This window comes from Salmo salar, chromosome ssa06 (assembly GCF_905237065.1).
Source record: "Salmo salar chromosome ssa06, Ssal_v3.1, whole genome shotgun sequence".
NCBI lineage: Eukaryota > Metazoa > Chordata > Actinopteri > Salmoniformes > Salmonidae > Salmo > Salmo salar.
The window spans coordinates 21,116,717-21,132,465 of NC_059447.1; the positions used below are offsets into that span (position 1 = coordinate 21,116,717).

Genomic DNA, 15,749 nt, shown 5'->3' on the forward strand with positions numbered 1-15,749 from the left:
GCACGCGCTCCAGCACGTATATCTCACTGGTCACCCCCAAAGCCAATTCCTCCTTTGCCCGCCTCTCCTTCCAGTTCTCTGCTGCCAATGACTGGAACGAACTACAAAAATCTCTGAAACTGGAAACACTTATCTCCCTCTCTAGCTTTAAGCACCATCTGTCAGAGCAGCTCACAGATCACTGCACCTGTACATAGCCCATCTATATTTAGCCCAAACAACTACCTCTTCCCCCTACTGTATTTATTTTTTTATTTTGCTCCTTTGCACCCCAGTATTAGTACTTTGCACATTCATCCACTGCAAATCTACCATTCCAGTGTTTTACTTGCTATATTGTATTTACTTCGCCACCATGGCCTATTTATTGCCTTTACCTCCCTTATCTCACCTCATTTGCTCACATTGTATATAGACTTATTTATCTACTGTATTATTGACTATGTTTGTTTTACTCCATGTGTAACTGTGTTGTATGTGTCGAACTGCTTTGCTTTATCTTGGCCAGATCGCTGTTGTAAATGAACTTGTTCTCAACTTGCCTACCTGGTTAAATAAAGGTGAAATAAATATACAGTTGAAGTCAGAAGTTTACAATCACCTTAACCAAATACATTTAAACTCAGTTTTTCACAATTCCTGTCATTTAATCCTAGTAGAAATTACCTGTCTTGGGTCAGGGATTGTTCTGGGATTGATTTGCACTTTTTGCACCAAAGTACGTTCATCTCTATCAGACAGAACGCGTCTCCTTCCTGAGCGGTATGATGGCTGCGTGGTCCCATGGTGTTTATACTTGCATACTATTGTTTGTACAGATGAACGTGGTACCTTCAGGCTTTTGGAAATTGCTCCCAAGGATGAACCAGACATGTGGATGTCAACAACAAAAAATCCCAAATTCCCCCAAAGTACCACCTCATATGCACGTAGGCATATATTAAATTTAGTCTTTCTAAGTACCCACTTAGAATATTGTTTCCTGGTTATATGAATGGTGTAAGCATTGGCTAGAGTTTAAATCCATGCGAGAAAGTGTGCTAGTGCACACGTCGGGAAAAGTATTAAGATTTAAGACAGAGACAGGAGAAACTAGACCCAGAAATTAGACCCAATCCTTTTAAGGATCGGACCCTTTTTAGAAATGATCGCATTAAAAGACATACCCAAATCTAACTGCCTGAAGCAAGGATATGCATATTCTTGATACCATTTGAAAGTTAACACTTTGAAGTTTGTGGAAAATTAATGTAGGAAAATAACACATTTAGATCTGGTAAAAGATAATACAAAGAAAAAAAATGCGTTTTCAAATTTTTTTTCATCTTTGAAATGCAAGAGAAAGGCCATTATATCACTTAAGTCCAGGGGCAATTTAGATTTTGTCCACTAAATGGCAGCAGTGTATGTGCAAAGTTATAGACTGATCCAATTAACCATTGCATTACTGTTAAATGTTGTATCAAGTCCGCCTAAATGGTCAATTGAAACATTCAAGTACATAACCGTGCACCCTCTTCAAACAATAGCATGGTATTCTTTCACTGTAATTGCAACTGTAAATTGGACAGTGCAGTTAGATTAACAAGAATATAAACTTTCTGCCCATATAAGATATGTCTATGTCCTGGGAAATGTTCTTGTTACTTACAAGGTCATGCTAATCACATTAGCGCATGTTAGCTCAACTGTCCCGCAGGGGACACACCGATATAAAATCAATTACATTAGCTTTGTAAATCAGTTTAAAAAATCTGATTACCTACCCTTGATGAACGGAAAGGACAAGAGTATATTCTAGTTTCAATTAAAGCACAATAAAACATTTCATTATCACCAACATATACAGGGTGTAATACCAGCTGTGGTTGAGGCTTTATGCCTATTCGGAAATTATGATATGAAACGTTGATTTGAACAATCTGATCAATTAGTGGATCAGGCGCTGCCGCACTGTCTTCATATTGTGTGATTTATTTTTTTAGATTTTTTTTTTAATGGTAGTTGTTGATTATATTGACTGATTGGTTCTGTATCGGGGTGGTAAATCAGGAAAAATCCACTGCCTGACAACTGACCTACTTTCGTATTTCATTATGTAACTCGGCAGCACACACACAACTGAAATCTTTACACTGACAGTGCCAACATTGCTACGTGGTATTTTAAACAGTCAGTGGAGATCATCAAGCTTTACGGTTCAAACTGTGGTTTTTCACTGATTAAATCTCCATAATTATGTTTTCATACTGAAAAAGGGGATTGGTGAGCATGAGCTATTGTATGCACAAGGACACACTTAAAATGAATGATTACAAATATTTGCACCAGTTTTAAATACCCAGTCACACACTAAACAGAGACAAAATAAATTGAGTTTGGTTAAAAAGAGAGAATAACTTTATTTTAACTAGTCATTTGAGACATCTCTTCCGGGTTTCCTTATTACACACATGGCCTAGTCAAACTATGTTCAAGACATGTTTCATTCTACACAACCACTACTATACAGAAAGATGTAAAAACAATTTTCTGAAACAGACAAATTAAGTTGAATAACAAACCAGTCTTATTCTCAAACAGTGAACTGGGTGGAAAATAGCTTTTCTTGATTTCTGAATAAGTGAACCAACCAGTCACCAAAACAATGGACTTTTTAAGAGCTGGATCTTGCAGCGTTCATTCGCAGCACACCTGTATGAATGTTACTCAAATCTGAGTTGTTTTAGCGGAGGTTGTTTATGTACAAAACAGGAAGGAAACAAAGGCAAGAATGAAAACACTATACATCAACAGTTATGTATAACTGTGAGCAGGACTTCTTCCGCATGGTATTGATTCTGTGGTGGAAAATGGGACAAGCTGCAAAGCAGCCGTCTGGGGGTGGAGGAAGATGTGGGGGAGTACTTGACATGCTAGTAGAGGCCTCCTGTCTGTTGCTGGAAAACGTCGATCGTATCTTAATCCTCCATTTCCAACTGTCAGTAAAAAGGAAGGAAATTAAGTAAATTTTATATAAAACCTGATTTTCAATAGATGACATGGCATTTATGACAAATGTACATAAATTAGCTGTGAATGGAAAGCTTTCGTTAGACATTTTGCATTTAACAGTCTTTCGGCATGCACAAATATTCATTGGTATTCTCAAAACAGGGAGGAATGCATATAACGGGTGGGTCTAATCCTGAATGTTGATTGGTTAAAAGCGCATTCCAGCCGGTGTCTATTCCACAAGTTACCACCAGCTAAATCTATTACGTTAAAATGCCTATTTACTCTGTTCCATCTGAATGCGCAATCCACTGTCTCATCAGCCCAGCCATAAACTTGATCTCCACTATAAAAAGCATCTAGACATTATCTCACATTTCTTTTAGACTAACATTTCGTTTTTTCAACAGCGGAGATTTGTATAAACCTTGCTGTCTGTCTCTCCAGCTGTTCCATGTTAATGAACGTGTAGGGGTCAAGTCAAAGGAGAGAGCAAGGCAGGCAGTGTTTCTCAGCCAGTCGAAATCATGAATAAGCTGGCATAATTTTTTGGGATATATACAAAGAAATGTAAATGGAAAAAAGGTCAAATGAAACTTAGTGCAGCTAGTTTGCAGTCTTTCCAGCTTCAGTTTCAAGTTAGTGTTAACTGTGTTGTTGGCTAGCTCCTCTGAACACCACAACAGTGCCCTAACGAGAGAGCACATTTTCTATGCCAGGCGAAATTTCGCCTCATTAGCTCATTGTTATGGATGTATCCAAATAAATGTCACTAGGAAACAGCTTACTAACACCTGCGAAACGCCTGTGTGTAACTAGCATAGTCATACCAACGCCTTACACCCTGACTACACCGCTCGCGTCGCGTTGCCGAGTGTTGGAAAATACATTTTGAAATCTATATTACTCAATTATTGCACCCACACTGCTAGCGCGCGTCAACGAGCGCCTGCGTTGCCAAGCTCTAAAATAGAAGTCTGTTCTATTTGTGACGCAGATTGCGCTGCAAGTCCTGCCTCTCCCATCTCCTCATTGGTTAATAGAAGCAGGTACCCATGTGCCATCTCCTCATTGGTTATACCCACGTGGGTGACTGAAAGACGAACGAGGTCGGTGGCGGTAATGCACCTAATTTATGAAAGTTGCTAATCGCAATATAAAGTCCAGAGAAGAAAAAGCCTGGAAGGAGAGATGACTAGAAACAATTTGGTTGACCATTTTTCGTTTGGATTAATTTTCAGAGTACAGGACCTTGTGCATTTCAGCTAAAATAACAACTCAATGTTTACATCCTAGGACAAAATAGCTAGCAACAGCAAGCTAGCTAAATAGGACAAATTAGCTAGCAAGTCAAGCTAGCTAGCTAGCTAAATTGCCATATGTTTAATACTTTTCGACCTTTGCCTAAATTAATGTAATTGGTTGAGTTTGTCTTGATATTTTAACCTGTGTGGAACGCGTTTGGTGTGGGGGGACAAAATAAATGTATGCACGATGGCGTACGTGCACAGCCGGTTTGGGTTCCGTGTAACTAACATCTGCGTGACGCCTGCATGTTAATCAAAGTCATAAGGTGCATAGTTTATATTAATATTAAATCTCAACCATAAATGTTACAAACGTACAGTTTTTCCTGTGCAAGCCGACATTCCGAAGTAGCCTCCGAGTGTAGCCTAAGGCTTGTGTATTTCCTGTTATCGCTAATGGCCTAGAAAAGATTATGTCCAATCTATAGGTAATCTGTCATTCCCTCAACACCTCATGGCATGTTAGCTTGCTATATACAGATCTAAATGTTGTTAACCAATCACAGACTGTTACCAGTGCCCTGTAGCCTACAACAGACAACCAATAAGAATTGTGTTCATGGCTTTCAGTCAAATAGAGGAGTTCATAGGCTTTCCCAAATTGTTAAGTTTAGTGTTAGTTAAGGGTTATAGTTTAGGGTTCAGGGTAGGGACATCCTAAGGAATCCGGATAGCAGTGACCATTCATAGAGTGTCATATTCGTGTGTGTAGGTGGCAGAGAGGTCAGGCGCAGGAGAAACCAACTTGGGGTAAATGGAGTAGTTTAATTAATATAAAACAAACTCCAAAAAAAACAATGTACATAAATAAATAAACATGGGTAAAATAACCCATCGCGCACCAATACAAAACACGAGCACATAACAAACAATCTGACAAGGACATGAGGGGAAACAGAGGGTTAAATACACAACATGTAATGAATGGGATTGGAACCAGGTGTGTAGGAAGAGAAGCTAAAACCTATGGAAAATGGATCAATGATGGTGTCGGGTCGCGTCAATTCAAATTTGGTATTAGAACAAATTATTTGGCAAAGAGTAACTCAAGTTCTTTGTTCTTTAATTATTGCAAACACGTGTATGGTAAATAAGTTGTTCGTATTGTAATGAAAGAGCAGGGAGCAGGTTTCGAACCCTCGACCTTCAAGCCCGAAGTCCGGCGGTCTATACGGTCTCGCTGTGACACCACGCAGGGCAGACAGAGAAGAGAGCGTCACATCCTATTGTTCTTCCTTATATACTCAGACAGAGATAGTTCCCGCTCAATGCTGGCCTGTCAGGGCGAGGATGAGCGTGGTTTAAACTTGCTCATCCTAACGTCGGCGTGCAGGCAGGTCCCAGCCTAGTGACGCACTTCCTGTTGCCGGGTGTAGTTCTCGTCTTCAGCAGTTGATTTATCCGTAGTTTATATACTTAATATTGTAGCATAGCTTCCCCGGTATATTATATAGGTTATGCAAACAAATAGCCAGTTCAACCCTAACAATGGCTAGAAGACCGGTGACGTTGACCGCCGAGCACCACCCGAACAAGGAGGGGCATCGACTTCGGCAGAAGTCGTGACAGAGTGAGAGACGGGCACGGCATTTGAGAGCGTGTCACGTGACATGAACTCGACGGAAGTTTGACGCCTTCGAAAAAAACTTGCCTCCATTAACAGTCCATGTTTATTCATGGCGGTATTTCATGGTGCTAGGAAGAGGTATCAGTAGCTTCACGGGGCTTAATTATGGCACGTTAAACCCCCCATACAGCTTAAACAAATGCAAACGCAGCTACTGTTATTCTGTCTGCACTGTTTGACGGGACTGTAAATTAGCCGTAGATGGCTAGCTAGCAATCAAGGGATAAGAACGTTGCCAGCCAGCATGGCAATGGAACATTTAGAACGAACGACTGGGCTGTGTCCACAGATACAGAACAACTGGGTCGCGTCCCTGGCAACCAAACCAATAGAACGAACAACCAGTCAGCTTGGGTAGCAACCCTAGATGTGTTGGGACTGTATTTTGTGGAAAGATGAAATAGTATGAATAAATCATTACAATAATGTTTGTAATGCAAATATGTCAATCATTTGAATATGTTGGTAACCCGTATAAAAGTGATAATGCCCTCGAAGCCAATGTTTGGAGGAGATATTGGCACGGTTTGCCGACCCTCGAGTTCTTCTCGGGCCTAACAACACCCGTGCCATTATATCCTCCGAACATCGGCTCCTCTGGCATTACCACTTAAATGTATAATTGCTGGAATGGTGTTGTTCAAGCAAAATAGAGTGAATTCACATAATAAATCAATTTCTCCCATAAGACTCCAGGCTTACCTGTGCAGGTGTGTCTGTCTCGTTTATTAGCTGTCCATCGAACCGGACTACTGTCACTTCTCTACTATGTGAATGAAGACACTGCAGAAAGGAAGGGATGAGGAGATAAGGAAGGGCGTTACTATATTGCCACTCCATATCCACATTGGCCGACATCATTTTTATCAGATAAAGGAAGAAACAACAGGATAGGGAGGGAAGTGGCTTCTACTCAACAAAGCCTGTAGAGCCTGGCCTACTTCCATGACTTCACTGGTCTAAAGAGACACACAAGATCCATTATGGGCACGCACGCACACAGCATTGAGATTAGGCCTACTTTTTCCTAAATAAAAATGGTTTCAAGCACTAGACGAGTGGACAGTACAGAATCAGAACATTTTACTCATTTAGCAGGAGCTTTTATCCAATTAGGGTTATTAGGGCACCAACAGATTTTTCACCTAGTTGGCTCAGGGAGTCAAACCAACAACCTTTCGGTTACTGGCCCAACGCTCTTAACCACACAGAGCTGGGACACTGGAATAATGAGGACGATGAAAAGGAAGATGATAATATGATGAAGACAACACAGCCCATAGCGCTCGTCTCCTGTCACAGACAATATAGACTACATCTGACAGTGAACAGATCAAAGAGATACAAGTGTTTAAAGGGTGCATGTATCGCGTTCTCTCTTCAATGAGTTTCCTTGTCCTCAATGGATAATATGAGCTGTCATCTTTCATCAACCCCTGTATTCCCATAGTTAGGGTCAGGACTTTTTCCAGGTCATTAGGGAAAAGTTTCTGGGCCCATATTCATAAAGCATCTCAGAGTTCATTATACCTGTACACATGACATACGTGGAGTACACAGTGCAAATAAATGCTTAATTACAGGTTCACCTCTCGACAATAGGAAAGTAAAAAAGAAAAGCTCGATGAATAAGAACGAGGATAAAAATGTTGCCAACATATATTACAAGGAGGCACTCAAACAGATAGTTCAGAGCTTCTGGTCTTTTCTATAACCTGGCACAAACTGGGATCTGGGGGAGGGGAATGGGCAGGGTATATGCAAATTAAATACTGTAGTATTTACTATAGTTAAGTCTGTGTTTGCGGACTGTAGTGTTTTTGCAGACAATTCTGTAGTATTTACTAGTGTTTTTTTGTGATGATAATACTGTAGTATTTACTATAGTATTTTACAGTATACTACAACATATAGTAAGTACAACACATGATCGAGGAATACTACAGTGTGTAGTATAGTATACTACAGAATTCTATAGAATGTACTGTAGTATTCTATAATAAACTGCAGTATTTTTTCATGTGGGCACACACACACGTTGCTGTAGTACTTACCCTGGGGATGACCCAGATGAAGAGGATGAGCAGACTCAGGAGAAGCACAAAGCCAGCAGTGACAGCTGAGACCAGGACCAGATACCAGGACATTCCTAGCCCTGAGGACGCATCATTCTGGTCACACTCCTCATCTGTGGTACAGCAGGGTAGCACACATTTTTCAATTCAGTACATATCATAAAAAATATCCCCAGGTGCAATTCATTATAAAAGAGATGTTGAAGAATCCAATACAACTCAACAAACTGACCAATCTAAACGTGTTTAGAAGTTACAGCCTGGTAGCTCAAGTTAGGATTAGTTCCTATGAGACTGTGCAACTCAGAGCTCACATTAAGACAATGGTCCTGAATCGTTCCCTAACCCTCCTCTTGACCCTAACCAATGTTCCCTCTGAGCTCCCCTCGGACTTCCACACAGATTAAACATCAGCACGCACAGAGAAGCACAAGATTGAACTTCAGTCAACTTTCTAGAGTTTTCCCCTGAAATTAACACTAACAACGCTTCGCTCTGCTGTGGTAATTGTGCTCGAATCAACGCATTTTTAGCCACTTTCAACACATCGAAACAAAATGCACTTTGTAAGACTTTGTATGCAAAACTAACTGTGCAAGAGATTTTCTTGTAGGCAGCGCACATTGAAGTACGATTCTATCGAATTGACATGCACGACTCAGGCCCGTACTCTACATAGACCGGTGCGCCATAACTAATCAGAGTTGCAGTAGGCCTATATGCAAATAGCCATTGCCATATACAGATCTGTGCCATTCACTTTGAACAGGACAGCATGAGTAGTCCTGAGTAGATGCACTTGTTTTGAGATCAAAGCGAGAGCTGCATGTAGCCAGCCACCTGTGCACATTTGTTCATATTCTTTGCTAGTGAGTTATTAGCCTAGTTATAGATAATTTCTAGTCAACAATGGGGGAGTGGTTGCTTCCTACAAGAGCACAAAATGTGTGCATTTCTAGCCATCTTTGAAAAGCAAGTCAGGTAAAGAGCTTTTTTTTATGTCTTAAAGGGGCAGCACAGCTAGAACAATGAAACAGATATTTCAAGCATCCGCTTGGCGTTTCCACTCACTACCAAATATGGTAGTGAGAGGAAGCCAACTGGCCCGCAGTGGGTATTTTGGCTGACATGCTGCACATTCTCTTATCGATGAAAAATTTGATTTCAATACAGTTCTGTTCCCAAAACTAGAATGTTATAAACAGAGTGGACTAAGTTTTGTAGACTTTACTCTTTGCAAAAGTTTTTAAAAATTGCGTTGTTTAGAAGGAGTGCATAGGCGAATTGAGTTACTGCACACGCGCACTTCAGAGTAGGCATTCCCTAACGGAAATATGCAGATTTATGCTAGAACGCACCAATAGGATCTCACTAGCTTGTGCTTGGCTCTGCCCACCTCCTTGTCTGTTCTGCCCACTATGACTCATTTGTTCCCAATGGAAATGATAGGCTGTGGTCCATCTTGGTTAAATAAATATCTTTGGTGGCAGTGTTATATTTTGAGACAGTGTTGAATAAGCTAAGTAGCCAATAGGCAGAGGGTAACATTTGTCTGATTCTCTGTAGTAATGGTATAGGAATAATAATGAATTGTATTTTGTAAAATGGTTTCTTGCATCAAACACAACATAGTCACCTCCTTGTCTGAAGGACAAGTGAATAAACAGGTTAACGTCAAGCCCTGCATGTTTTTTAATTAAAGTCTCATAGAATGTATGCCTACATTGAACACCACACATTTGCTGTTAGTGTAGGCTGAATGATAGAACAGCTATTTCCATGTTAAATGTTATGGGATGCATTTTTCTCCATTGTTTTTGATGGTAGGACTACATTATAATCAAATAACTACAGTAGCCTACTTGCCCACTGTTAAAACTGTACCTTAAAGCGGGTACAGCCTCAGTGATCACAGAGAACGCGCGCCAGAATATATATATATTTTTTTACCTTTATTTAACTAGGCAAGTCAATTAAGAATAAATTCTTATTTACAATGACGGCCTACCCCGGCCAAACCCGGACATCGCTGGGCCAATTGCGCCGCTCTATAGGACTCCCAATCAGAGCCGGTTTTACATTCGTCATAAGGATGAGACCAAGGTGCAGCGTGGTAGGCAACAACAAAAAATCCTTTATTAAATGAACACCGTCAAAAGAAACGAACGTCAAGTTCTGCAGGCTTCAAAGCAGCTATACAAAAACAAGATCCCATAAAAACCCAGTGGGAAAAGGCTGCCTAAATATGATCCCCAATCAGAGACAACGAAAGACAGCTGCTTCTGATTGGGAACCATATCAGGCCAACATAGAAATATAAAAAACATAGATATACATAATCCAGAATACCCACCCAATCACACCCTGACCTAACCAAATAGAGAAATAAAAAGGCTCTCTACGGTCAGGGCGTGACAGCCGGATGTGATGCAGCCTGGATTCGAGATGCAGTGCCTTAGACCACCGCGCCACTCGGGTTGCACAACATTTTTACAATGTTCAAATCTGCGCCGGGCATACCTGAAATTTACTCAGTGCCAGAAAAAAAAGTAACATTGACCCTATTACTCTTCAATATTTGCAGATCTGAAGGATCTGGATTGGTATTACCCGGGGAGAAGCTTCCAACATACAGATCTGTACATTTTACTATAAGTATTTATATATTTCTGCAACCAGCCCTGTTTACTTGTATATCCACCTATCACATCTAAACTGACACTTACACACACCCACCCACCACTTATGCTGCTGCCGCCATGCTGTTTACAATTATTAGTATTATTATTTATCCTGCTACCAGTCACTATCTCCTAATCTCTGCCTGTGTACATATCTACCTCAATACTCCAGTATCCCTGCACATTGTACAACTGGTACTGACCTGTATTTACTGTAGCTTCCTATCTTATGTCTCGTGTTTTTCAATTTTCTTATTAGATATACAATTTTGATATTGAATACTGCACTGTAGGGTAAGGCTCACAAGTTAAGCATTTCACTGTACTTGTGCATATGACCACAAAAAACTTGAACATTGAAGGGTGCAGTAAGTGCCAAATGGAGGGTCAGGGAACAAATCAGGACTGGCTGAGACACTCACCATTCACCACCAGCAAAACAGCTCCTTCCCCCTCAGTCTTCTCATTCTTGGGTGACTTATAAACACTATACACACACCAGTAGACCCCAGAGTCCTCTATGGTCAGGTTTGTGATGGTGATGTCCATTTTGTTGAGTCTTCCATTAGTCATCAATCTGAGTTTGAACGTCTCATGGAGGGTTAATTTTTCTCTTGCCTGGTAAAAGTAGAGGACTTCAATCTCTTTTGTCCGGCGCATGTACACACTCAGGTTTTCTTGGTCTGGCAGAGAGGTGCTGCAGTGGATGGTCATAGTGTCTCCCTCCTGCTTTCGGACCAGCAGTCCCTTGCTCCCTTTCATGAGCAGATGGGAGAATGGAAGAAAAACACACCATACAGAACCAGTCAAAAGTTGACACCTACTCATTCCAGGGTTTTTCTTTATTTTTACTATTTTCTACATTGTAGAATAATAGTGAAGACATCAAAACTATGAAATAAAACATATGAAATCATATAGTAACCAAAAGTGTTAAACAAATCAAAATATATTTTATGTGAGATTCTTCAAAGTATGTGTTATTTCATAGTTTTGATGTCTTCACTATTATTCTACAATGTAGAAAATAGTAAAAAATAAAGAAAAACCCTGGAATGAGTAAGTGTGTCCAAACTTTTGACTGGTTCTGTATGTGTCAGATGTTTTTAGTTTAAGGATAAACCAATACCAACCAGTTAAGGAGATCTTCACTTCCCAAAACTAGTTTCACACAAGTCTGGGTCTATTTTTGGATTATGAATACAAGGAACCATATACTACTCTACTCTCATTTGAATATTGCACTTGAAAAATAAATGACTTGAAAACAGCCTCTTGTCTTGTACATCTATGATATTGCAACTCTGTAGATTACAGTGGACTCTATAGATTACAGTGGACTCTATAGATTACAGTGGACTCTATAGATTACAGTGGACTCTATAGATTACAGTGGACTCTATAGATTACAGTGGACTCCTGAAAAAGGCAATGGCTTGGGACTGTTGTGCCAGAGTATGTAGTTGTCAGGAGCAAGCTATTGAAAATCATGTCATTGAAATGAGACTGGAAAACTGTATTGTACTTAAAGAATTCACATTTATTGAAAGAGCACTTATCAAGAGTCGAATGTACATAATATATTTCAAAGTGTAAAACTGATTAGATTAAATGTTAAATCAAAAACTATTTCCATCACCTCCCAAAAGAAAACAAAAAACACCTCTCACCTTTCTCAGCCAGGGTGCAGCAAAGGAGACAGAGGAAGATTGCACAACACAGACAGAGTGCAGACATCGTGCTAAAACAACAAGAGCTTCACAACTAACAAATAGCAGGAAATAGACAGTATGTCTATACCACAGTGATGTCTGCTCTAGAACCACTCCACCAATAGGAACACGAAGTAGGCCTACTTTACAGTTAGGTTCTGAACAAATGAGGTAGGCATAATAAACCAAGACATTACAAAATAACATAAAGAGAATCAAGACCTGAACTTATTTCAGTTGCAATTGTGGGTGTCAGTATGTGACAGAATCATATGTTAGGGAATCATAGGTTAGGGATAAATGAGGTTTAACAACAAAACATAATTATTTGATTTGAACTTTTACTTCACTACATTCCAAAACAAAATATGTACTTTTTACTCCATACATTTCCCCTGACACCTGTGGAGGAAATGAATATTCATGACATACTATACTGTTTAATTAGACATAGAATGCTGTTTTCTACGTAAAGATTGTCCATTGTTAAATGCTAGTATTTTTTATAACCTGATACAAAGTTGCCTTTGTGTGACTTAGTCACAAGACTGGGTGATTTCGTAAGAACCGTTTGGGTGTGACCGCAGCATGTGACACATCCCGTGGTTTTCTGCAGGAACTCAGCTGTATGGGAAGTTGCAGGAAGGAGCACATTATAGTGTGAACTGTGACAAACGCAGTTACATGGTTGAGCCCTTGTGCTATCAACCTCCGGCTATCTTAATCTGCACTGACAAACCAATCGCCTTTTAGACACTATGCTCCGCCCATTTCCACCCATCTGCTAAACTGCCACAAAGACAGAGGTTGCATTTTCTATAAAAGCTGAGAGCCAACGCTATTCGTTGGGCTTTCTGACTATGCACTGTTGAGTGATTGTCATTTATTGCTTCATTTTTACAAATCTTATAATAAAGTTATTTGATAGAATCTGCAGTCTCTCTTCCTATAGAATGTCTACCACACACCCAAAAGTACTGGTTACATTTCAAATGCTTAGCAGGACAGGAAAGCTGCCCAATTCAAACAAACATCCCTGGTAATCCTTACTGCCTCCGATCTGGCGGACTCACCAAACACAAATTATTCATTTGTAAATTACGTCTGAGTGGTGGCTATCCGTAAATAAATGTTTAAAAAATAAATAAAAAATGGTGCAGTCTGGTTTGCTGTATATTTTAGCAATTACATTTACCTTCGATAATTAAGTATATTTAAAACCAAATACTTTTAGACAAGTAGTATTTTACTGGGTGGCTTTCACCTTTACTTGAGTCATTTTCTATTAAGGTATCTTTACTTTTACTCAAGTATGACACTGGGTATTTGTTCCACCACTGTTGGATTCTGGGGTAAACTTTGAACATTGTTATACTCAGAAGTATAGGAACATTAGTTACATAAGAGACATGAAGCGTGCCATAATGAAGTTTGGGAGGGGCTGAGTGCAGGGAAAACAATCGCATGTGACAGTACTGATATCACTTAGTTCCCTGCTTAGCAAGAATGACGCAATGTTTAGCGATAAGGTGGAGACTCCACCCAAAGTTGGGTATGAATACTACCACGGGGGAGGCCATGTCTGTGTCTGAATTACAGCTGTATTGACCCTTTGGGAAGAATTAAACTTGGTTAAGCTTCTCTAGTGTCTGAGTTATTTACTCAAAATTAGAACCTAACATTACATAACATATCCTCTAGTCCCAGACATGATAGAGGTGAATGGTTCACTACATAACATATCCTCTAATCCCAGACATGAGAGGTGAATGGTTCACTACATAACATATCCTCTAGTCCCAGACATGAGAGGTGAATGGTTCACTACATAACATATCCTCTAGTCCCAGACATGATAGAGGTGAATGGTTCACTACATAACATATCCTCTAGTCCCAGACATGAGAGGTGAATGATTCACTACATAACATATCCTCTAGTCCCAGACATGAGAGGTAAATGATTCACTACATAACTTATTCTCTAGTCCCAGAAATGAGAGGTGAATGGTTCACTACATAACATATCCTCTAGTCCCAGACATGAGAGGTGAATGGTTCACTACATAACATATCCTCTAGTCCCAGACATGAGAGGTGAATGGTTCACTACATAACATATCCTCTAGTCCCAGACATGAGAGGTGAATGGTTCACTACATAACATATCCTCTAGTCCCAGACATGAGAGGTGAATGGTTCACTACATAACATATCCTCTAGTCCCAGACATGAGAGGTGAATGGTTCACTACATAACATATCCTCTAGTCCCAGACATGAGAGGTGAATGGTTCACTACATAACATATCCTCTAGTCCCAGACATGAGAGGTGAATGGTTCACTACATAACATATTCTCTAGTCCCAGACATGAGAGGTGAATGATTCAAGTATTCTATATCAGCTATGTTTTTTTTAAAAGGCAGTAAATGAGGATGGCAGTAAACTTAACCTGGGTATGTGGTAAGCTGATCCTCCAGACAGTGGAAGTTAAGCTTTCTACACATTTCTGTACTGAATGAAATATTATCACTACCTTTATAAAACAATGTCTATCTTTATTTTCCAAACACAATTCAACACAATCACTTTGTCTTTTAATGATTTTAAGCATATTTTATCACAGGCTTAACACCTTACAAAGGCTTTGTACTTTTTAAAACATTTTTAACATAGGCCACCCCTGTTGTCAAATCAAAATTGTATTTGTCACATGCGCTGAATACAACAGGTGTAGACCTTACAATGAAATGCTTACTTACAAGCCCTTAACCAACATTGCTTTAAGAAGTTAAGAAGAAAAACGTGTTAACATAGATAAAAGTAACAAACAGCAGCAGTAAAATAACAATAGCGAGGCTATATACAGGGGGAACCGGTACAGTAAATGTGCGGCAATTTTGTGAAACTCATGAGAGACAATACGGCCACATTACCATAACGCTGTTTATATAATAGCCTCAGGGCACCGCTTGCAAGCCTCCCTTTTTCCTCCTAACATAACGATGGTCATTAATGCCAAAGAGTTCTATTTCTGTTTCATCAGACTAGAGGACATTTCTCCAAAAAGTACGATATTTGTCCACATGTGCAGTTGCAAATCGTAGTTTTAATAGCAGTTTTGGAGCAGTGGCTTCTTCCTTGCTGAGCGGCCTTTCAGGTGTCATGACATTGCCCTCTTTGGACACAGCGAGCACCATCTCCCTCTGTCTCCTACACCCAGGCTGCTGTGTTCAGAGAGGTCGTAAATTCCTGGAGGAGACTATCTCCTCATGGCCACAGTATAGAGAGTGAGTTTTTATAGAGAGAACAAAGGAATTTCTTCCACCTCACAGAACTGGAGGTCCGAACA

At 39.9% G+C, this 15,749-nt stretch overlaps 1 protein-coding gene across 1 annotated transcript; it reads right to left on the bottom strand.

The window, feature by feature from the left end:
- Positions 1 to 2,372: 2,372 nt before the first annotated feature.
- LOC106606633 (uncharacterized) lies at positions 2,373 to 12,528 on the bottom strand. Its single transcript, XM_014202974.2, has 5 exons — positions 12,355 to 12,528; positions 11,107 to 11,439; positions 7,983 to 8,116; positions 6,631 to 6,711; positions 2,373 to 2,978 (listed from the first exon to the last, which is right to left on the bottom strand). The coding sequence occupies exons 1-5, from the start codon at positions 12,419 to 12,421 to the stop codon at positions 2,961 to 2,963; spliced, it is 633 nt and encodes a 210-aa protein (XP_014058449.1). The 5' UTR covers positions 12,422 to 12,528; the 3' UTR covers positions 2,373 to 2,960.
- Between the last annotated feature and the right edge of the window lie 3,221 nt (positions 12,529 to 15,749).

Coding starts and splice junctions, on each gene's coding strand:
- LOC106606633 (XM_014202974.2), bottom strand. CDS start 12,421: ATGTCTGCACTCTGTCTGTGTTGTGCAATCTTCCTCTGTCTCCTTTGC. Junction 11,440..12,354: donor CTGCACCCTGGCTGAGAAAG/GTGAGAGGTGTT, acceptor TGCTCATGAAAG/GGAGCAAGGGACTGCTGGTC. Junction 6,712..7,982: donor TCATCTGGGTCATCCCCAGG/GTAAGTACTACA, acceptor TCCTTTCTGCAG/TGTCTTCATTCACATAGTAG.